This window comes from Protopterus annectens, chromosome 10.part0 (assembly GCF_019279795.1).
Source record: "Protopterus annectens isolate FY-2018-M chromosome 10.part0, PAN1.0, whole genome shotgun sequence".
NCBI lineage: Eukaryota > Metazoa > Chordata > Ceratodontiformes > Protopteridae > Protopterus > Protopterus annectens.
The window spans coordinates 1,456,145,773-1,456,169,404 of NC_056744.1; the positions used below are offsets into that span (position 1 = coordinate 1,456,145,773).

Here is a 23,632-nt window from a genome sequence, read left to right on the forward strand (position 1 = left end):
ATGAATAATCCGGACAGCTAAACAGATTTAGAAGCAATGGGTTGTTGGTCCTTTCTAAAGAGCTTCATTCAGTCCAGGTAAAATTCTTACTGAATCTACACATTCAAGCAATGACGGAAATATTCCTCATTTTGTTAGTTAAGAAAAGACCACTCTCAGTTCTATGGATTGATACATGCTGAAAGTTATGGCCAGCTTTGGTATAAATGATAGGCTGCTTCTCATGGACACTGTCTGTGAAAAACAAAAGATACAGAAGCTCAGAACATAATGTACAGAGTTCAGAAATCCTTCTTGTTGAAGCAATACAAGTTAGGAATAAGGTTTTCTAAGAAATGAACTTCAGGTCTGCTGTAACAGCAGGTTCAAATGGCGTAAATATAAGATTTTTCAAAACAAAATACAGATTGCAGGAAGCATCTGGAGATTTAACACAATGGACATAAGAAAACTGTCCTATGGAAGATTCTGCAAACTTTAAGGGAGGCTTATGAAGTGGAATGCTGGCCTTGATAAAAGTTACAAATAGCTGCTAAGTGAACTTTAATGGAAGAGCCAGACCCTGCATAAAAGATACAAGAAAGCTACTCCAAAATGTTAGACATAGGTGTAACATACAGGTTCATGCCTTAGGTAGTGGCTCACATACCAAAAGTACAGTTGTGTACACTTACTATAAATGTAGTTGTTCGAGTGTATTCACTGTTGCAGTCATTACATTTGGGTTATCTGCCTGTAGGTAACCCTCAGCCGGCCTGAATACCAGAGTCTTGGATTCCTGCATCAGATGCTGTCTCTTCTTCCATGACGTCAGGTGTATACAACATGCAGCTGACGCCATTACATCATTTTCTGCCCCAGATGTCAAGTACCCCTGCAATGGGAAGCAATTATATGTTATGTTACACCTCCATCAAAAAACAAATACACCAGAAAGCTTAAATATACCAAACAAGAAGGAAAGGTAGAGCCAAGAGAAGTCAGGGGGCTGGAGGGAGGGTAACCAGGACTGCAACAGTGAACACAGTCGAACATCTACATTTATGGTAAGTGTACACAGCTGTACTATGTCCTTCATGTTTCACTGTTGCAGTCATCACATTTGGGTTGATTCCCAAAGCTAAGGAAAGGAGGAGGAAGTTAGAGAACATTAGAGCCAGCTATTAAGCCCTGCAAGACTGCAGTGGCAAAACCAGCTCTGGATTTAGAAAAAATAGGCATGTGGTAATGCTTGGTGAAGGTATGTACAGAGTTCCAGGTAGCAGCTTCTAGGATGTCCCTGGTAGGGACTCCTCTGAGGAAGGCTGTAGAGGTAGATGCAGCCCTGGTGGAATGTGATCTAATCTCCTGTGGGGTAGGTTTTCCATGGTGCTTATAGCAGAAATGAATGCAATGGGCTATCCATTTAGAAATGGTTTGCTTTGAAATGACCTTCCCCTCTGCCCCTGCAGCAAAGCCAACTAGCAGCTGTTCAGATTTTCTGAGAGGCTTAGTCCTGTCCAAATAAAATCTAAGTTGTCTGTGCACGTCCAAAGAGTGTAGTATTTGTTCTCCTTTGTTTTGTGGATTTGGGAAAAAAGTAGGCAAATGAATGGACTGATTTAGGGCCACACTAGACATCACCTTGGGCATAAATGAAGGGTTGGTCCTGAGGGAAACTGTCTGCATGGAAGATAATGAAGGGCTCCACTGCCATGAGGGCCTGTAATTCAGACACTCGTCTTGCTGAAGTGATGGCTAGAAGGAAGACTGTTTTCCAAAAAAGGAATTTCAACTCTGCAGTTGCAGCTGGTTCAAATGGAGGGAGAGTGAGCTTTTCCAATACAAAATTAAGGTCCCAGGTTGAAGTAGGGGCTCGCCGGTGGGGGGGGGGGGGGTCTTAAATTTTTGGTCCCTCTGCGGAATTGCTTTAGCAGGGGTGAGAGAAGAGCATGGGTGGTTCAGTATTATAATGTGCTGAAATGGCAGAGGCATGAATTTTAATTGACGAGAAGGATAGGCCCTTGTAGAGCATTTCTGTTAAGTACTGAAGAATATGAGACAAACTGGGCACCGTTGTGCCCATCCCCTGAGTCTGGCTCCAGGAACAGTATTTTTTCCACTTTTCAGCATATGATTTTCTAGCACTAGGCCTCCTTGCTTCCAGAATGACATCTAGCACCTTACTGAGGGATGCTATTGGAGAGCTCAAGGAATTAGCCAGGCTGCAAGGTTCAGGGTTTGAAGCTGAGGGTGCAGAATCTGGCCCGCCTGCTGGGACAGCAAGGAAAGTGTCTGAGGTAGGTGTCATGGCTCCAGCAGTATCATACTGCACAAGAGGGGGTACCAATGCTGGCGTAGCTAGTCTGGTGCAATCAGTATTGTCCTTGACGTGTCCTGTTTGATCTTTACCAGAACATTCTCCCGCCACATACCCTAAGTCTCCCGCCACATACCCTACCTAGGGACCAAATCTTAACATTTTTGGAAAACGCCTCTTCCCATAAAGACGCAAGAAACTCTTCTGCCTAGTGACCACCTGTAGGTCTGGGATTGAGTACCCTACCTAAGTCTCCCGCCACATACCCTACCTAGGGACCAAATCTTAACATTTTTGGAAAACGCCTCTTCCCATAAAGACGCAAGAAACTCTTCTGCCTAGTGACCACCTGTAGGTCTGGGATTGAGTACCCTACCTAAGTCTCCCGCCACATACCCTACCTAGGGACCAAATCTTAACATTTTTGGAAAACACCTCTTCCCATAAAGACGCAAGAAACTCTTCTGCCTAGTGACCACCTGTAGGTCTGGGATTGAGTACCCTACCTAGGGACCAAATCTTAACATTTTTGGAAAACGCCTCTTCCCATAAAGACGCAAGAAACTCTTCTGCCTAGTGACCACCTGTAGGTCTGGGATTGAGTACCCTACCTAAGTCTCCCGCCACATACCCTACCTAGGGACCAAATCTTAACATTTTTGGAAAACGCCTCTTCCCATAAAGACGCAAGAAAGTATGTCCTTCAGCTCTTCAAGGTTTCTCAACATTGTCTCTTCTGCCTAGTGACCACCTGTAGGTCTGGGATTGAGTACCCTACCTAAGTCTCCCGCCACATACCCTACCTAGGGACCAAATCTTAACATTTTTGGAAAACGCCTCTTCCCATAAAGACGCAAGAAAGTATGTCCTTCAGCTCTTCAAGGTTTCTCAACATTGTGTAAGCTTTTCTAACCCTCAGCTATTGTTAATCTCTAAGCAAGTTCTGCCAGCAGCCAACCTTAGCTTCTCCCTTCCCCTGAGCACCAGCAACCATTAGTAACTACAGTTCTCTGACTCTCTCCACGTCCACTAGCCCAGTCAATAGCCCTGGTAGCAATTACCTGCTGAGTCCACTAGGTGGCTCCCTACTACCTCAATTGCTTTTCCTTGCAGACTTTTCTTTCCACATACTAAGTCCTATATTTCCCTCTATTCTGCTACCCTTTTTGTGTGTTCCACCCTTTTCCTTTCGCTGCCTGTCTCAGCCTTGCCCAACTTAGTCCTCACTCTCCTAGCAATCCTCTATGTCCTCGGATTACTTACCTGTCCTATCAGCATCTTACTGATTGTTTTCCACTCTACCTCTCTTCTTTGGCTCTAAACTCTTGTCCTTAACTAACCTACCAACTATAGCCCACTCTCCCTCCATTTTTATTCACCTTCTCCCTATTTCACCTCTCCCTTTATCCCTACCCTTACTCTACACTACTCTTAATTGCCCTCTCACTATCTGGCATACTACTCCGCTTGGCTTATGTCTAATTGCCTCCCTTTACTTTAAAACTCCCACCTTGTCTCCGTTTATTTCTTTTCCTCTCGCTGCCTGCCCCCTGCCCCTCCCCCTCCCCCTCCCCTTACTACTCTCCTATCCCACTTCCTCAAACTGCCACCTTGTCTCCGTTTATTTCTTTTCCTCTCGCTGCCTGCCCCCTGCCCCTCCCCCTCCCCTTACTACTCTCCTATCCCACTTCCTCTCAAAAGCTATAAATACACCTGCGGCCGCGCCAACTCTTTTTCCCTTAGTTCACCCTGGCTGCTGTGCGTTCCTGCCTCTGGAGACTGAAAACGTGTAAGTTTATTGCTGCAAACAACTTTTGATATTGAACTGTGCTCAGTGTACATCTTGCTAGATTTAAACGCTTCTCACATATCGCCAGTTATTTTTTTGTGTTACTGTCAACAACTCCTGGTATTGCATTGTGTGTTTGCGTACTTAATGTAAGACCTGAACGATTTTCATTTATTCGCCAGTTTCTATTACTAAATGACAGTGTTATTTACTCTGCTGATGGTCCTTGCCCGTATGTTTCTCTAAATGACCTATCCTAACCATAAGGTATATGTTTTAAACTGATTTTTGCATTTTGCGAGTTTGTTTGAATTGATTTTTGCATTATTCCGCTCGCACCTAGTCTAGCGTTTAATGCTTAGCTGGATATAAATAGTCTAAGCTTGTACGCTCTCATTGTCTTTGTATTGTACGGCAGGTATGCGAGTACGCCTTTGAAATGATGGTAGCATTTTACTGCTTGCACCTGGTATAGTGATTTATAATATTAGCTGTTTAAAACAAATTTTAAGCCTGAATGCTCTCCTTGTTTATGTAAATAAAGCAGTTGCACTGGCTTGTTATATGGGGTACCTAGCGATCCCTAGCAAACTCTCCCCGACTCACTCTGAGAAAGTTGCGTGTTCATTTTAAACTGCCTGACACGCTAGCATGAGTGTGACTGATTCTTATTAGGATAGCTGCATGTTCTTTTACTATTCCCCGACATGCTAGCTCCTTAGCCACACCCCTATCCCTCCTGGCCTATTCCTCTCCTTCCCGCCAAATTGTTGTCTAGCCTCTACACACCCCATACACTCCGCCCTTCTCTTTCTTAGCCCCAAGACCTTACTAGTACTATTACCTCTCTCCATTACCTACACTTCTCCTTATACATCCTCTTTCCTCTCTAGCCTCCTTTCTCTATTCCCTATAGAACCTATTCCTACTTACCATCTGCTTTAAATTAAGTTACTACCCCCCCTATTTCTGTCTACCCTCATATCTCTCCCCTTATACTTTCCTCTCTGCTTCCTCACTTCTCAAATTCTAAATCATGACTCCCTACACACAAACTATGCCTTTACTATCAGTCTTAATCATAACTACCCTTATCTCAACGTACCATCTCACCTTTTTTGAAATTTCACTTAACAACTATCTTATCTCCTCACAAACACACACTTCTACTATACTCACTTTCACGCCATACCCTAATGTTAATTCCACCCCTAGCTATCATCTACCTAAATACCACAGGCAACATCACCTTACCTACCCCATACTATCTAACACAATAACCAAAACCCTAGCAAGTCAAAAGAGGAACTACTTAACCAAACTAGTTAATCCTACCCTACAAGATGGAGACATCCACCCAAACCCTGGCCCTAACTCACCACCTCCCCATAACCACTCACCTAACCTCAATAATAACTTCCTTATAGGGCACCTTAACATCCAAAGCATAAATAAGAAAATACCCTTCATCCATGCCCTCTTAGATACCCACTCATTTGACATTCTCTGCCTCTCTGAAACCTGGCTAAACACAGGCACTAAAGACTCAGAGATTATTCCTCAAGGTTATAACATAGTAAGACACGACCGCTTAAAACGCAAGGGTGGTGGAGTAGCAATACTTTTCAAAAATCAACTTAACATCACTACTCAACCAGCATGCCCAAACCAAAATAGCAAAACAGAAGCTATCATTATTAAACTCCAACTTAATACCAAAAAATCTATTTACATTATTTGTTTGTATCTTCCCCCAGGTAATAACATCCCAATATTAGAAGACTTTCTAAGTTGGGTTTCTACCACCTACCCCAAGAAACCATAATTCTTGGCGGCGTTAACATAGACTGGAACTCTATTAATAATGACAATCCCTCCTCTCATATTAACCTACATGGTTTCTCACAAACTATTACCTCAACTACAAGAGTCAATAAGCCCAGTAAGAAAGAGAGTATACTAGACTGGATACTCACAAATAAAGTTAACAAACAATATAAAGTAGGTACTTTGCCAGATGACATCAGCGACCACTCCTAACCTACATTACTAGACTAAAATCAGGATATGTTAACCTCCCAAATACAAGACTAATTCGATCTCAAAAGCATTTTAACATAGACCTCTTTAAAGCTGATCTGAGAGCATGTAAATGGAATTGTTTAAAATCACTTCCCCTGGAGGAAGCAGTATTATTTTTTAATACTACATTCTTATCCATACTTGATACACATGCTCCTGAGCGCTCTATTAGAATTAAGACCAAACCTGCCCCATGGCTGACCTCCAATACTAAAAAACTTATGCATGCTAGAAACAAAGCGTGGACAAAATGGAGATGTGATAGACAAAACCCTGATTTAGTTAATTTCCGCCAGCTTAGAAACCTTGCAAAAAAATCAATAATCTCTGACAAGAAAAACTTCTACTGTAAACTTCAGGAAACTCATATTAACAACTCCAAACAGTTCTGGTCCTCAGTAAATAGACTTCTCTCCCCAGGGACTGCTAAAACTCCTTCCCCTCTAAATGCTGACCCAGAAACCCCTCTCCAGACTGCTAATGTCTTCAACTCTTTTTTCTCTGAAACTATTCAATCCTTAGCCAAACAAATGAACCCTAACAACTCTCATATACCAACTACCATAACTACCTCCTCTTTTAACTTCTCTCTAAAACCTATATCTACCTCTTTCATCTATAAACTCATTCAAAAACTGAAACCCTGTACCCCTTCTGCTGACAAGCTCCCTTCTCTGTTCCTTCAGAAAGCTGCCAAAGAAATTGCATATCCTATATCCTTACTTATCAACAGAACTATCCAAGAAGGAATCATCCCTGATATCTGGAAAGTATCCTATATTATCCCACTGCATAAAGGAGGTAACTCCCTTGACCTTTCCAACTTTAGACCAATTGTCCTTCTCTCACCCCTAGCAAAGATCATGGAAAAATGTATTCATCAACAACTTGTACACTATCTCTCTCTTCACAGCATAATAGCAAACTGCCAGCATGGTTTCAGACCCCACCATAGTACCACCTCTGCCCTTCTATCCTTTGTAGATACTATCAACAAAAATCGAAACAACAACACTCTCTCTTCCGCTCTTTTCATTGATCTCTCTAAAGCTTTCGACATGGTCAACCACTCACTCTTAATTCACATTCTTGAATCTCTCCCTTGTGATAAACTAGCAACTAATTGGTTTAAATCCTATCTTAGCAACAGACAACAAGCAGTAATATGGGAAAACCATATCTCCTCACTCTTGCCTATTTCCATCGGAGTTCCCCAGGGCTCCATTCTGGGTCCACTCCTGTTCTCCCTCTTTATTAACGACCTTCAGACTGCTATCCCACAAGCTACCTGCATACAATATGCTGATGATTCTACCCTTATCTGCACAGCCCCTTCCTCTACTGAACTGACCTCATTGACCCAAAAGACCTTTAACACAGTAGAAAATTGGTTTTCTAAACGGTTTCTCCTACTAAATGCCAAAAAAACTAAACTCCTCCTCTTCTCCCCCACCACTCGGTCCCCTCCTTTAAACTTTACCATTTCTTCAAATAATGGCACTATCATCTCACCTGAACCAACCACTAAACTCTTAGGGATAACCATTGACAATAATCTTTCCTTCGATCAGCACATTAACAACACCATAAAGATTGTTAACAGGAAAATTGGATCCCTATATCGCATCAAACCTTTTCTAACCCCAGCAACTAGAACCAAAATTGCACAATCTCATCTCCTATCTACTCTCCTATATGCTTCCCCCATTTATACAAACCTTAAGAAAAACAATCTCAATAAACTTGCAACTTGCTATAACAACATAGCTCGTTTCGCCACTGGTAACCCCTTTAGGACCCACCATTGTACAAACCTAAAACAACTTGGCTGGCTCGAATTTCAAAACTTCCTAATAATCCCTCAACTCACTATAGCCCACAACATATTACACCTTCCTGACAACACCCCTATACTCTCTCAACTTCTAATCCCTTACAACAATCTCAACTCACTTCGCTCCTCTAGTAAACTCATGACAAAATCTATAAAGGTAAACAATACAGCAGGTGGTTCTCTATTCACTAACACTATAGGAAGAAGTTGGAATCTCTTACCTAGTGACATAACCTTGACTACATCCCTGCCTCAATTCAAACAGAAAATCAAACTTTACTACCTAAACCATTGGCTTTGTTCCTGCAGTACACCTGACTAACCTTTTCTCTTACACACTTCTTATCTCTACCTGTCTCTTTTTCCCCTCTTTTAACTGTTCTAATCTAACTATGCATAATTTATGTATAATTACTAATAAGTAATTACTAATATGTAATGCTAATATGTAATGAACTGCATACAGTAAATGAACTGCATATGGTAAACTTGTTTCTCTTTAAAATTTTCTTTCCCTCTGTATGGTTTTTTGACTTCCAATTTTTGCTATTTCTTAAGAGTAATGATTCTTCTATGTAATGTACTTAGTATTTAGTGGAGCTTTTCTCCTCGGGCCTCTGCTGAAAATGGACATGTATCCAGCCAGACTAGCCCGGTCAACAAATGTAAAATAAAATAAATAAATAAAATAAATAAATAAATAAAATAAATTCGAGAGGAGAGGCAGACAGGGAAAGGCGTAAACTGAGAGGCTTTCCCAGGTAAAGGACAGGGCATCCACTTTCCAAGCTTGACTGTGGGGAGTCCTTGTGCAGAATTTGTCCAATTGGTAGTTCTGAGGGGAGGCAAGCAGGTCTGTCTCTGGAGTTCCCCATTTGTTCCTCAAGAGGTTGAATATGGGGTCCATGAGATTTCTGCTTAGGTCATCTGCTAGTGAATTTAGCTTGCCTGGCAGGAATTGAGCATGTAGGTGCACTTGGTAGCTCAAGACTGTGTTCCACACAGCCATGGCTAATCTGCAGAGAGGGTAAGAGGGGGTTCCCCCCTGCTTGTTTATGTACCACATAACTGTGGTGTTGTCTGTCTTTACCAATAACTGTCCTGGAAGGATGCGGTCTTTGAAGGCTATCAGGGAATTCTGTACAGCTAACATTTCTTTTTGGTTGATATGCAGGTGTTCTGACTCAGGTTCCATTTGCCCTGAATGCACTGCCCTGCCAAGTGAGCCCCCCCATGCATAGTCTGATGCATCTGTTGTTAGGGTTTGGGTGGCAGGGGGTAGAGTGAAAGGGAGCCCCTTGTTGTGGTAGCAGGCCTCTGCCCACCAAAGGAACTCTGTCTTTATACAAGGAATGATAGGAGACATTGATTCAAGGTCCTGAGAATGTTGACACCATAGGCTTTTTAGATACCATTGTAGTTTCCTCATATGCAGTCTTGCATATGGAATTAGTAGAATGCAAGAGGCCATGAAACCCAGGGCTTGCAGATAGCTGGGTCTTTGTGGCCTGTAGTTTGAAGTAGGTTGTCAAATAAACTTGTTTCTCTGGAGTGAGGAAAGCCATCTGGGAAGTTGTGTGCAAGCTTGCTCCCAGGAATACAATCTGTTGGCAGGGTACTAGGTGAGATTTCTTTTCATTTATGGTATACCCCAGTGAGGATAGAAGCGTCTGTATGAATGCCAGATGTTTTAATAGCAAGTCCTGGCTTTCTGCCTGAATCAGACAATCATCCAGGTATGAGTATATTTGAATATTTCTCTGCTTACAAAATGCAATGGCTGGAGATAGACACTTTGCAAATACCCTGGTCGCAGTAGATAAGCCAAAGGGAAGTGCAGAGAACTGATAGTGCATGGAGCCTGCCCTGAAGCGTAGGAATTTCCTGCAAGATTCCCTTACTGAAATGTGCAGGTAAGCTTCCTTTAAGTCTAAGGTTGCCAAACAGGCATCTTTGCCTAGCATAGGAAGCAGCTGTTGAAGTGTTAGCATTTTGAATTTTGGGATGACCAAAAAGGTGTTTAGAATAGAGAGGTCCAGGATAGGATGCCAGGAGCTGTTTTTCTGGGTACCAGGAAAAGACTTGAATAAAAACATTGTCCCCATTCTTCTGCTGGGACAGGTTGAATAACCCTGATACGTAGAAGAGAGAGAACCTGCTGTTGAGCCTCTGCCCACTGATTTGGGGGTAGGCCAGCCGTTTGGAGTTGGTAGGGTGTGGAAGTGGAATCTATATCCTTGGAAAACTATATTTAAACCCCATTTGTCCTGGGTAATGAGTTCCCAGTTTTTTGCATGCAGAGCAAGCTTCCGTCCTAAGGGAGCAGGCAGTTGAGCAGGGCTTGGGAGGGTTAAGGTTAAGTCATTGTGACATTTTTCCATAGGGGGTGTCTTACTACTTCCTGCTTTGGAAGTGAGAACACCCCACTGCTTAGGCTGTACGTAGCCTGAGACTGTAACCTAGGTGGTCTGCTGTTCCTGGGTTTGGACTGAGAAGGCCTGGAAGAGAATGGAAAGGACCAGTTCTTTGAAGGCCAATGTCTACTAAATCTGGGAGGCTGTACTTGCAGGAAATCTTTAACAGTTTTCATAGATTTAGCTTTTTCCTCCATCTTTTTGGGGACTTCTGCTTTTTTGCCAAACAGGCGGTCTTGGTTTAAGGGAGCATCCAGTAATTTAACTTTAACATAATCTGGCGAGCCAAGCATGCCTTCTAAGTACAGACCCAGTGACAGCAGCCCTGCAAGATGCTTCTAAAGAATCAAAACCACATTGCAAAGTAAGTTTACCAACTTGTTCAGCATAATGCATTAATCCTGTAATTCTTTGTGTTCAGCATAGTCAGGAATCAATATCATTTTCTGTTTAAGTAGTTCCATAATATGCTGCTGGTACTTTGAACATATGAAACTGGCAATTTAAAGCCATAATGGCCAAAGTAGCAGAAGTGTATACCTTCTTACCCCATCTGTCCAAGGCTCTAGAATCTCTATCAGAAGGGGTAGGATTTTTGGCAGCCGTAGCTTTAATGCCCTTTGGACCTTGGGAAATGGTCTCTGGATCCGCAGTAGGCTTCTTGAAGAGGAACTTGTGAGAGTCAGGTACTCTGTAATACCTGTCAGGTTTTCTGGGCGCTGGAGGTAAAGTGTCTGGGGACAGGCTAGATTCCAAGAAAGCATCATCTACAATGTCCAGAACAGGAGGGATAGCTAAAGGCCTGTGTTGAGGAAGGAGTAAGAATTCCCTGACCCTCTTTTTGGAGGCAGAGTAATCCTGGCTTTCCCAGTGGAAATGCTCCCTAAGAGTGTACAAGGTTTCACCAAAAGAAAAATCTTCTGTAGGGGAAGCAGAGGGAATATAATCCTTTGCGTCAGAATCCTCACAGGTAGATAAGGGCAAATCCTGGTAATCAGAAGAAAAAGAAGGAAAAAATCAGTTCTAGGTCTCTTAGAGAGGGAAGGCTGGCTTCCCCTAATTAAATCAATAAGGTCTTCAGCCATTCTTAGCATTTGTTTTTTAGGCATATGGGCCTGACCATGCAGTTTGGACGTGGGTTTTCTAAGCGTGGGTCGAGTTTTGGTTGAAGAAGATGGCGTTGGTTTAAAATGCAAGTCGAAGAAGCATCTCGCGGCATACCAGACTCCGAATGGGTCTCAGAGGCCTGCGAATCTGAAGTAGTGGGTATCCAGGGATGCGAAAGCGCCTCACTGAGTACCAGCGAACTAGCGACTAGCTTAACGGAAGCGTCGTTGGCAGTTTTGGACCCATGCAGTCTGTCTCTGTCTGTTTTTTCAGAATATCGGTAGTCGGATGGCTTACCAAAGCCATTTCTGGATAGTTATACTGAGTAGCAAAATAATTTGCTGCAAAAATAGACCGATGACGAATAGTTCGAGGATTGAACAAGGCAAAAAAAATGACAGCAAGGGACGTTGTGGTCTGGGCCTAAGCAAGGAATGCAGTACGAATGAAAATCTTTATGAGGTATTTGCTTTCCACATGTAAGACAATTGTTAACTTTTACTGACATCGGTCAAGAGCAAGAAAAAGGATCCCCAATGGGGTACTTAGCTTTTTTGAAGACTTCGGTTCGGAAACTCGAAAAATGAAAATTTCAGGAGTCAGCCGACCGGCACTTGCAATTGCTTCTGCTTCGGGCACTGCGTGGCAAGAAAGACTGATGTAATGGCATCGGCTGCATGTTTTATACCCCTGACGACCTGACGTCATGGAAGAAGAGACAGCAGCCGATGCAGGAATCCAAGACTTTGATATTCAGGCTGGCTGAGGGCTACCTGCAGGCAGACAACCCAAATGTAATGACTGCAACAGTGAAACACAAAGAACATCTACTCCATTCATTTTGATAAACCTTACTGGCACCTGGCCTCTTTACCGCCCTTTTGATGTCTGATGGGTCCCTGGTCATCAATAAAACTGGATAACCATGTAGTTAGCCAGAGGGAAGGAAGGCCTGGCTATGGTTTGCTGGAAGGCTGAGACAGCACATTCTTTTATGGCTTCTGGAAGAATGGTCCGTCCACGATATGAAGCCAAAGAAGGAGGAAACATGCTTGCTGGGGTCAAATTGTGACTATTATGATTACTTTGACTTTACAAACCTTTCATTTTCCATAAACTTGGGAATAGGGTGAAATGAGGGAAAGCGTGAAGGATTCACAGGGGTCATTTCTTGAAGACTTTACCCATAGTGTGTCTTCACAAAGGAGAACAAAGAGAAAAAGAAGGTGCTCTATTTGAGAATCGTTAAGGATGCAAACATGTCTTAGGAAAGCATCCCCACTGATGGAAAACTGCTTACGCTACTGACTGACTACTTCTGAGGCATCAGAAGGCAATAGCTGAACCTTCAGCAACAGGAGAGGCTTGACCTAGGATGTGGGATTCTACTAGGCATTGACTGGAAGCAAATCCCAGTTCCCTATTTTCATGACCTCTCTGGATAACAGCGAGTTCCCTCCATGCTGATCTGTCATACCACAGCCATGTTGCCGGAGTATATAGCAATAATGTCGAAAGGAATGGAATCTTGAACACATGTATGGTTAGAAGAGTGGTCCTCATTTCCAAAATGCTGAGGTGCTACCTTTCCTCCTGAGATAACCAAGTGAATTGCACTTCTTCTTCTTCTTTCAGCTTTTTCCTGGTTAGGGGTCGCCACAACGGATCACCTGTCCGCTCATGATTGGCAGTGGAGTTTTACAGTGTCGAGTTACCAGCCCGGCACCCAACCTTACACAGAAGGCACACACATGCACACACTCACAACTAGGACCAATTTAGAGTGTCCAATCCACGTACAGCTTGTCTTTGGGATGTGGGAGAAAACCGAGCACCCGGAGGAAACCCATGTGACCACAGGGAGGACATGCAGACTCCACACAGAAGGCACCCTAGCCGAGAATCGAACCGAAGAACCTCTTGCTGTGAGGTGGCAATGCTAACCACTGCACCACCGTGGCCGCCCTCAACCATGTGAATTGCACTATTCGTCCCAAATGAAGCACCCTCTCACTCCAGAATAGAATTGCACTATTTGTCCCAAATAAAGCACCCTCTCACTCCAGAATAGAAGCACATATTCTCACAGTTGCCATAGGCAGGAGGGCTTGGAAGAGTCAGCCCAGGGAAAAGCTGGTCTCCCGATTCCAGTACACGAGATCCTCCTTAGTCTTCCTGGACTATTTTCATTGGAGCCTCCAGTGGGTCCATTAACTAATTCCACAGAACTCCAACGGTCCACTAAAGGACTCTCGTGTGGTATCTTGTATGAGTTACCATGAAACCATGATGGCAATAGATATCTTTAGCCCCACAGTTCAGAGGCAGACAGCTAAAGGAACAAAGTTATTATGAGCTGTGTTACCTGGTGGAAGGATTCTGTAAGCCAGACTGTCTAAACTATAAAAATAATTGTATGTGTGGGCTTCAAATGAGAGTTCGCTATGTTTACTGTGATGCCCAAGGATGGAAAATAAATGCAACACTAAATCCCTTGAAGCAATGAGGATGCCCCTTATTAGGGCTGCCAGGAAATGGCCATACACATAAGGAGGCACCCAGGAACCCCGGGCCCTACAGCTGCCACTACAACCAACATGCTTTTCATGAACATCTATGGGGTCCAGCAAGAATGAATGGCAGTGTTCGGAACTGATACTGACTATTGCTGATGCAGAAAGTACAGTTGTGTACCTACCATAAATGTAGATGTTCGAGTGTATTCACTGTTGCAGTCATTATAATTGGGTTATCCTGCTGGCAGGTTACCCTTAGTCGGCCTGAGTTCCAAAGTCTAGGTCCGGCGTCAGTTGCTGTCGCCTCCTCCCTGACTTCAGTGCGCTAGGGGTATAAAAGATGCAACCGACGCCATTTTCTTCAGTTTTTCTTGCCCCAGATGTCAGGTCCCCTAAAATGGTAGGCTAAATAATGCCAATAAGCATGCATAACCAAAAAACAACTTTTCCTTCATCTACAAGCAAATACACTGCATAGGTAGTATATAATAGAGAAGTACAGATAAGTCCCAGCAAGAAAAAGGGGGATGGTGGGAGGGTAACCTGGACTGCAACAGTGAATACACTCGAACATCTACATTTATGGTAGATACACAACTGTACTATGTTCATCGTGTTTCACTGCTGCAGTCATTACAATTGCGTTGAATCCCAAAGCTACGGTTGGGAGACTGGTGCTAAATAGGATTAGGAGAGGCTATCAGGCCCTGCAGAACTACAGTGGCAAAACCTGCCCTGGATTTAGAGTAGAGAGGTAAGTGATGGTGCTTTGTAAAAGTATGCACTGAACTCCAAGTTGCAGCCTCTACGATGTCTTTGGTTGATACTCCTCTGAGGAAGGCTGCTGAAGTGGCTGCTGCTCTGGTTGAATGTGGCCTAATGCCCTTAGGCACTGATTTGCCATGCTGTGAATAGCAGAAACGAATGCAGTGGCCTATCCACTTTGAAATAGTCTGCTTTGAGATAGGCTTTCCTTGTGATCCTGCAGCATATGCTACTAGAAGTTGTTCAGTCTTTCTGACAGCTTTGGTTCTGTCCAAGTAGAAGCGTAGCTGCCTGTGAATGTCCAAAGAATGCAGAAGTCTCTCACCCTTATTCTGTGGGTTTGGGTAAAAGGTAGGCAAGTGAATTGTTTGGTTAAGGGCCACACTGGACACTACCTTACGCATAAATGTGGGGTTTGCCCTCAGAGAAACCCTGTCAGGATGGAAAATGAAAAAAGGTTCCACAGCCATGAGTGCCTGTAACTCTGAGACTCGTCTAGCGGAGGTTATTGCTAGGAGCCGAGCTGTTTTCCACGATAAGAATTTAATATCAGCTGCAGAGGCTGGCTCAAACGGAGGCAGTGTGAGTTTTTCCAAGACATAGTTGAGGTCCCATGCAGGTATTGGTGCTCTCCTTGGGGGTCTTATGTTTTTGGCCCCTCTGAGGTACTGCCTAAGTAATGGATGAGAAAAAATAGGTGGTTCTGTATTGTAATGAGCTGAAATGGCAGAGGCATGAATTTTAATTGATGAAAAGGAAAGGCCTTTATCCAACATCTCAGTTAAGTATTGCAAAATCTGAGGAATATTTGGAACAATTGTGTCAATACCCTGTGCCTGGTTCCAAGTACAGAATCTCTTCCATTTTTCTGCATAAGATTTTCTGGTGCTAGGCCTCCTGGCCTCCAAAATAACATCCATCACTGCTTTAGAGAGAGGTGTGTCTGGAATGGCTACATTATCCACCATGCTGCTAGGTTTAAGGTCCTGAGTTGGCTGTGCAGTATCTGACTGTCTTGTTGGGTCAATAAGTGAGGAATTTGAGGTAATGTCCAAGCTGGGCATTGAGACAAGCTCTTTAGGATTGGGTACAAGTGCTGGCGGGGCCAGTCTGGGGCAATCGGAGTACCTTGGGGAGGAGAGGCAGAGGAAGAAAGGCATATACTGTTAGGTTTTTCCAGCTGAAAGATACAGCATCCACTTTACATGCTTGCTTGTGATAAGTACTTGTGCAGAATCTCTGTAGTTGGCAATTGTGAGGGGAGGCAAATAGGTCTATGTCCAGGCATCCCCAGTTCCTTGTTGTCATGCTGAAGACTTGTGGATCCAATTTCCACTCGTGGGGATCCATTAGGTTTCTGCTTAGATCGTCTGCCAGAGTATTTATCTTTCCTGGCAGGAATTGTGCTTGCAGATGTACTTGGTAAGTCAATGCTGTGTCCCACAAGTTCATGGCTACTCTGCAGAGGGGGTAGGAATGTGTGCCCCCTTGCTTATTTATGTACCACATGACTGTAGTATTGTCCATCTTTATCAGTAGTTCTCCTGGATGAAGTAGATCCTTGAAGGCTGTCAGGGCATTTTGAACTGCTAGCATCTCTTTTTGATTGATATGTAGATGCATTTGACTTGCGGACCATGTGCCCTGAATACATCTTCCTGCCATATGGGCCGCCCAGGCATAATCTGATGCATCTGTTGTCAATGTCTGCCTGGCTGTGGGTAAGGTAAATCGCTGTCCTGTGTTGTGGTGACAGGCTTTTTCCCACCATCAAAACTCTTGTTGCAGGCAGGGAATGAGGGTAATTATTGTTTCCAGGCTGTGGCAATGTTGAGTCCAAACACTTTTTAGATACCATTGAAGTTTCCTCATATGCAGTCTTGCATATGGAATTAGCAGAATGCAGGATGCCATGAAGCCCAAAGCCTGCAGAATTTTTCTTGCAGATAACTGGGTCTTTGTTGCCAACATTTTGAAATAAGTAGTCAGTTGTCTGTGTTTGTCTGGCGTGAGATAAGCCATCTGGGCAGTTGTATTTAAGCTTGCACCCAAGAATATTACCTCTTGGGAGGGTACAAGTTTTGATTTCTTTTCGTTTACTGTGTACACTAGGCCTGTTAGTAATCTTTTTTACAAACGCCAGATGCTGTAGTAGAATGTCCTTGTTCTCTGCTTGAATAAGGCAGTCGTCCAAGTAAGGATATATTTATATTCCTCTTTGTCTGCAAAAAGCAATTACTGGTTCATAGGTTCATAGGTTCATAGATTAGTACTAAGCTAACTGCCCTTGTGAGCCATTTTAAGCCTAGCCAATTATCCCTTGTGAGATTCAAACCCTGCACCTAGTGTTTGTAAGGCAAACACCTTAACCATTAGGCCACCCTCCCTGGTGCCAGGCATTTTGTGAAGACCCTGGGCACAGTAGATAAGCCAAAGGGCAGTGCAGAGAATTGGTAATGCATTGAGCCAGCTATAAATCTGAGGTATCTTCTGCATGATTGTCTGATTGGGACATGCAGGTATGCCTCTTTTAGGTCTAAAGTCACAAGCCAAGCCTTCTTGCCCAGCATGGGCAGAAGCTGCTGCAGAGTTAACATTTTGAATTTTGGAATATCCAGGAATGTGTTTAGGATAGACAGGTCCAGTATTGGTCTCCAGGCTTTGTCATTTCTGGGCACCAAGAATAGCCTTGAGTAAAATCCTAGTCCCTGCTCTTGCTGTGGTACTTGCTGAATGGCTCTCATGTCCATGAGGGATCAGACTTGTTTTTTTGCCTCTGCCCATTGATTGCGTGGCAGGTCTGGCATACCATTTGGCCTTGGCAGGGTGTGAAAGTGGAACCTGTAGCCTCGTGATACGATATTTAAGACCCATTTGTCCTCGGTGATCATGTGCCAATTTTGTGCAAAAAGTGCTAGTTTTCCCCCCAAAGGAGCTGCCAGAAGATAAGTGCTTGGTGCTGGCAGGGGAAAGTCATTGGGACCGTTTCCTATATGGTTGTGATTTTTCTTCTCTGCTTTTGGAGGTAGAAGCACCCCATTGTTTAGGCCTGTATGAGCCTTGGGGCTGTGATCTGCCTCTGGGGCATCTGTATCTGCCTCTTTGTGGCCTGTCTGATACTGGAAATGACCAATTCTTTGTAGGCCAGCTCCTGCTAAATCTGGGAGGCTCTACCTGTAAGAAATCCTTGACTGTTTGCATAGATTTACCTTTGTCCTCCATTTTCTTCAACACCTCTTCTGCTTTAACACTAAACAAGGTATCATGTTGTAATGGAGCATCTAATAGTTTTGCATTAACAAGATCGGGCAGATTCTGTTCTTTTAACCAAGCATGTCTCCTAATGACAGAACCCGTAACAGCGGCCCTGCAGGAGGCCTCTAGAGAATCAAAACCACATTGCAAAGTATGCTTTCCCACTTGTTCAGCAGCATGCAATAAATCCTGCATTTCTTTGTTTTCTGCACATTCTGAATTTGTCAACATTTTCTGTTTAAGCTGTGACATAAGATATTGTTGATATTTAAGCATATGAAACCGACAATTTAAAGCTCTTACAGCCAAGGTAGCAGAAGTATAAATCTTTTTCCCCCATCTGTCCAGGGCCCTTGAATCCTTATCAGATGGGATAGGGTTTTTTGCAGTGGAAGCATTGACCCCTTTGGGACCCTGAAAGATAGTTTCTGGGTCAGCAGCAGGGTTTTTATAAAGAAATTTATGTGAATCAGGAACCCTGTAGTATCTGTCTGGTTTAACAGGAGCTGGTGGCAAATAGTCAGGAGACAGTCCTGACTCTGAAAATACATCATCTACAATGTCTAAAACAGGAGGAATAGCAAGGGGCCTGTGCTGAGGTAATAAAAGGAAGTCTCTGAGCCTTTTCTTGGATTCTGAGTAATCTTGGCTCTCCCAGTGGAAATGCTCCCTAATAGTATGCAGGGTTTCCCCAAAAGAATAATCCTCAGGAGGAGAGGCTGAAGAGATAGATTCTTCAGCATCAGAATCCTCATAGGGAGGAATAGAATATTCCTGTTCAGAAGAGGAATCAGAAGAAATGGAAACCTGATCTGAAGATGCATATTCTATCTCTTGCCTAGGCCTCTTATCAGGAGGGGGATGGGAACCCCTAATCAAAGTAATTAGGTCTTCGGCCATTTTAAGCATCTGTTTTTAGGCATGGAGGCCTGTCCAGGAGAATGCTGCACTTGTTTCTTTGTCTTTAGAGCTGCTTTAGTCTTTGCCTTTGAAGCTGAAGTTGGTTTTACATATAACTGTGTAGGCCTGAAAACACCCTCAGAAGCTGATGCCTGCTCAGTGGCTCCGGACCCATCTGAGGGAATAGTTTCCGAGTGTCCAATACCTTGAGTTTCCAGCAGCCTAGTCAGCCCCACGTGGGAGTCGGAGGCGGCCTGTGGCTCTGAGGTAGCAGGCGTCAGGGGCTGTGAAAGAGCCACACTGAGAGCTGGCGAACCTGCCACAGGCCTAGTGGAAGCCTTGTTGTTGGTTTTGGACCTCGGATGCCTGTCCTTTTCTTTTTCTTTGCGCTTTTTATAAACTCCGGTAGTCGGTTGTTCCGACGGCATTATATAATTGAATCTTCTGCCAAAACAATGAAATGCAAAATTGTACCGACGCTTAATAGTGCGTTGGTTAAATCTAACACAAAACCGACAACTAGCAACGTTGTGGTCAGGGCCTAGGCAAGGAACAGAGTAAGAGTGAAAATCCTTATGAGGTATTTGCTTCCCACAAGAAATACAATTATTAACTTTTTCTGACATCGGTAAGGAGCAAGAGCAAGAAAAAGTTTCCCAAACGGGGTACTTAGCTTTAATGAAGACTTCGGATCTGAAATTCGAATCTGAAAATCTCAGGAGTCGGCCGACCGGTGCTTGCGAACTGATTTTGCTTCGGGCACTACACGGCAAGAAAGACTGAAGAAAATGGTGTCGGCTGCATCTTTTATACCCCTGGCGCACTGACGTCAGGGAGGAGGCGACAGCAACCGACGCCGGACCTAGACTTTGGAACTCAGGCCGACTGTGGCTAGCCTGCCAGCAGGATAACCCAATTGTAATGACTGCAACAGTGAAACACGATGAACATGTGGAGGATAATCTTCTAGACTCCTTTGTCAGTTTGACATGTTAAGTCTGCATCATGGAGATCCAAAATGCACATTATCCTTCAGACAGACAAAGGAGGATGGACTGCACCATAACTCATCTGAGAAGGCTTTTTCTTTGCATGTTACTTGGATCTAGAATTGGTTGATGTCCCAATGTGTTTCTGGGAACTGAAAAGAACCTTGAGTTAAAATCATAGCTCTCTCTCTGGTTTGATGATGGCTCCTACTGTATGGCTCTTTTGATAGCAGGCTGAGGGTCACCAGTTTTATCACAGATATTTGACAGGGTGGTATATTTGGGAGAGAATGGATCTGTGGACAAGTCTGGATCAGAAAATGAATGAAACATCCCCTGAAATTTTCTTCCTTTAGCTTACTCATTGATCAAGTGGGATGGCCAGCCATGTTTCCTTGTCGAAAAACAAAACTCCCGACTGCCCCACAGGATAGTAGTCCAGCAAGGTTTAAGGAGAATACTGACCTTTGGAAGATTAGCCATACCACTCCTTCTCAGTTTGCCAGTAACTTCCACATCTGGGTGGGTGTCATTCAAGGAACCTGCTGTTTATCCTGCTGTCCTTCCTGAATCTGTGAAAATACCTAAGCAGGCACATCCAAACCAGAGCTAATGTAGGCTCTGCTGGTGCCTAGAAAAATGTCACTGAGGAGTCTGTAACTTTATTCTGCCTTTACAAACTGTTAATTTTACTCTTATTACTGCATTTCAACTTTTAATGTTGGCTCAAACAGCAATGTTCCTTCAAAAGGGGGCATTCACAAACTCAGCCCTGGCATTCTCAGTAAATTATGTGAAGTACAGACATGTGCAATGGCATACCCTGAACACAGTAATGGCTTGTCTATGGGGAGAGGGTTGTTAAGAGCAGCTTACACTAAGGGATTCTGATTAGGCTAATCCTTGGCTGGTTGAAGATTTTATCTGTTATCTTTGGTCAGTTGCTCAATGTCAGGGGTTTTCTATGGGTTGTCAGAAACCAGACAAACCATCTCATTGGCTTGTGAAATCAACCAAGAAGGCTACTTTGTGGGACTGGTCTGTCTAGGACAGAATGCACTCCAAAACATAAAGAAGCTTCTTCAGGACATACATCTTTTGCCTTTACAAGCTTTAGGATCGCCACTGATTGGGATGGTTTTGCTGAAGGATAGGGAGTCTATTTCCTGGTCATCATTAAAATCTCTGGTAAAAGACTCCCCAGGAGAATACACACGCTTCCTCTTGCATCTAGCCTTTCATCCCATCCTTAGGTGGAGTTAAGAGAGTTGAGGACTTTGAAGTCCGACTACCTGAAACAACTGCAATCCTAGTGAGGGAGTCAAAGAGGATCTGTCTGGAGGATGTTCCATAACAGCAGAATATGAAAGGCACCCAGCATTGCCTATAAAGGAGGAGGGTGGTCCATGAAGGGAAGCTTGCATCATTAGGGACAGCATCAGCAATGACCCCAATCCTAACGGCAAGGTGGTCAAACCTGAAGAACTGCCACTGAAGTCCACTCACCCAGAGGTCAAGGGAATCTTTGTCCCACACCCACATTTATGAAAAGTCTAATCTTGCATTTTACAAAACCTCAAAACAAATAGAAATACTACTCAGTAAGAAATATTACAGATTTAGTGATGTGAAATATGAAAGGGCATCAAAAGAATGGGGAGAAGAGGAAAGCTTAATTTAGCTTAAGAAGGACTTGGTTGAACAATCTAACAGCAGGAAAAGAAGAAAAAGACTGACATTGAGATGTCATCTTACTCTGAAAAAACACAAAAAAGGACACCAAAAATGACTTGTATAGAAGAATGAAAGCTTGTGACAGCATTAGATGCCACCACCAATTTTAAATGCAGCTGAGAAGATCTGGAGAAGGTGTCCTTAGCAGCTAGGAAATGAGGCAGGGGAAGGGGTAAGAGCTGGAAATTCTGGGGAAAGTTACAGGTGCAAAGCTGACTAAATCTTCCGGCTTTAGTTCTCGAAATGACAAAGATGAAACCCAAAACATCAGATCCATAACTGCCATAAGCTTCCAATAACAGTTCTATCATCACCAAATTGACCTTAGTGCTATCAAGCAAATGAGGTTAAGCACACCCAGAGGATCTCTCTTCCAAGATAAATGTGGATGTCAACATTTTTAAATGCACAACTATCAATAAACATAATTAATATCATTTTAACACAAGTCCAGTAAACATCAGTGATTTTTTTTTAACTTACTCTCTTATCTTCTTCTCGGCTCCATCTTTTCCAGGGTCATATACTCCTTTTGGCAAATGCTGAATAAGACCTATTCTTTGAGCGATCCTAATTTGTTCTTCTTCTGTTAGTTGGGTTGCTAATCGAGTCTGGCCAGGGGTTGGATGATACACTGGGATCTGGGGTTGCTCCTAAAAGGAGGAAAACTGCTAGTCAACAATTCATGAAATGTACTGCACTTCTTTGCTGTCTGTAGTCCAAACAGTACAAATCAATCAAATGATAAACTTATAAAGCCAGTTATTTAAAACAATCAGTGCATCCAAAAGAAAATAAATGGGAAACAGTGATCCAACCTAAACTGAATTAAAGAAAATGTAGTAGCCTGGCTTCTGTTATATTAAAACAGTCTGTACTGTTGGATAAGGAAACTAAGTTCATGAACTATGGCTTCACCACTTGTCTTGGAACTTGTTTCCTAAATCTTTACTAAAGATATTTAATGTATTACACAACACCCTTCCCCAAATTGCTCCACTTTGTGTGTGTGTTTTATATATATATATATATATATATATATATATATATATATATATGTGTTAAAAAATTTTGAAGTCCCAAAATCTCGAGTTTCAGAATATCGACTTTAGAATCTCGAGATCTTGGAATCTTGAAATTGTGACCCCCCCCCAAAACCCCACCCAACACACTAAAACATGTGTATGCAGGGGCGCAAGCCCCCCCACCCCCTGCAACTTAAATATACCAACTCCAAGCTCGCACTACAGCAAGGACAAGGGAAATCTCCCAGTCCGCGCTGTATGCCAATCTCCATTCAGGATTTCGAAGTTTTGAAACTGTGAACATATGATCTTCGATCATATGAAATTCGAAGTTTTTAACTTCGAAATTCTGAACAGAACCCATATATGTATATCTGTATATATATATATATATATATATATATATATATATATATATATATTTTTTTTCAACGAAGAGACGCCACATTTATGTCTGAAACATTGACAAATTAACATTGATAGCCTACTGTGCATGCACCAAGGACTAACTCTGCAAAAGAAAATCAAGTGTTTTTGCAGGGGAGCATGTCCTCCTGCACCACATAGACCCATTTCTAATTAGAAATACTAACTTAGAGATCACACAACCCCAGGGGAAAGGGCAAATGCCCCTGCTCAGGGACCATCAATCTCATACACCTGTTGATCATCTGTTTGTGCCAACCAAACAGATGTCGAGTACTGAGCAGTTTGATTAAAAATGGAGATACGCAAATACACACACACACACACACACACACACACACACACACCATACACCATACAGACAAACAGAAAGGGATGACAGGCACGCACACACAATCATACTTCAATGCAACTAGATAGCCAAATAAGGAAGACTTTTCTGTGTCATTCGCTAGTGACAATTCAGTACCATGTTCAATACTGTAAACTTCACTTTT

At 43.1% G+C, this 23,632-nt stretch overlaps 1 protein-coding gene across 1 annotated transcript in view; it reads right to left on the bottom strand.

Moving 5' to 3' along the window:
• Positions 1-23,632, bottom strand: part of RNF11 (ring finger protein 11) — a 320,888-nt gene that overhangs the window by 59,640 nt on the left and 237,616 nt on the right. Inside the window, exon 2 of the mRNA XM_044086085.1 lies at positions 22,168-22,337. Within this exon, the coding sequence (XP_043942020.1) occupies positions 22,168-22,337 (170 nt within the window). The remainder of the gene's footprint in view (positions 1-22,167; positions 22,338-23,632) is intronic.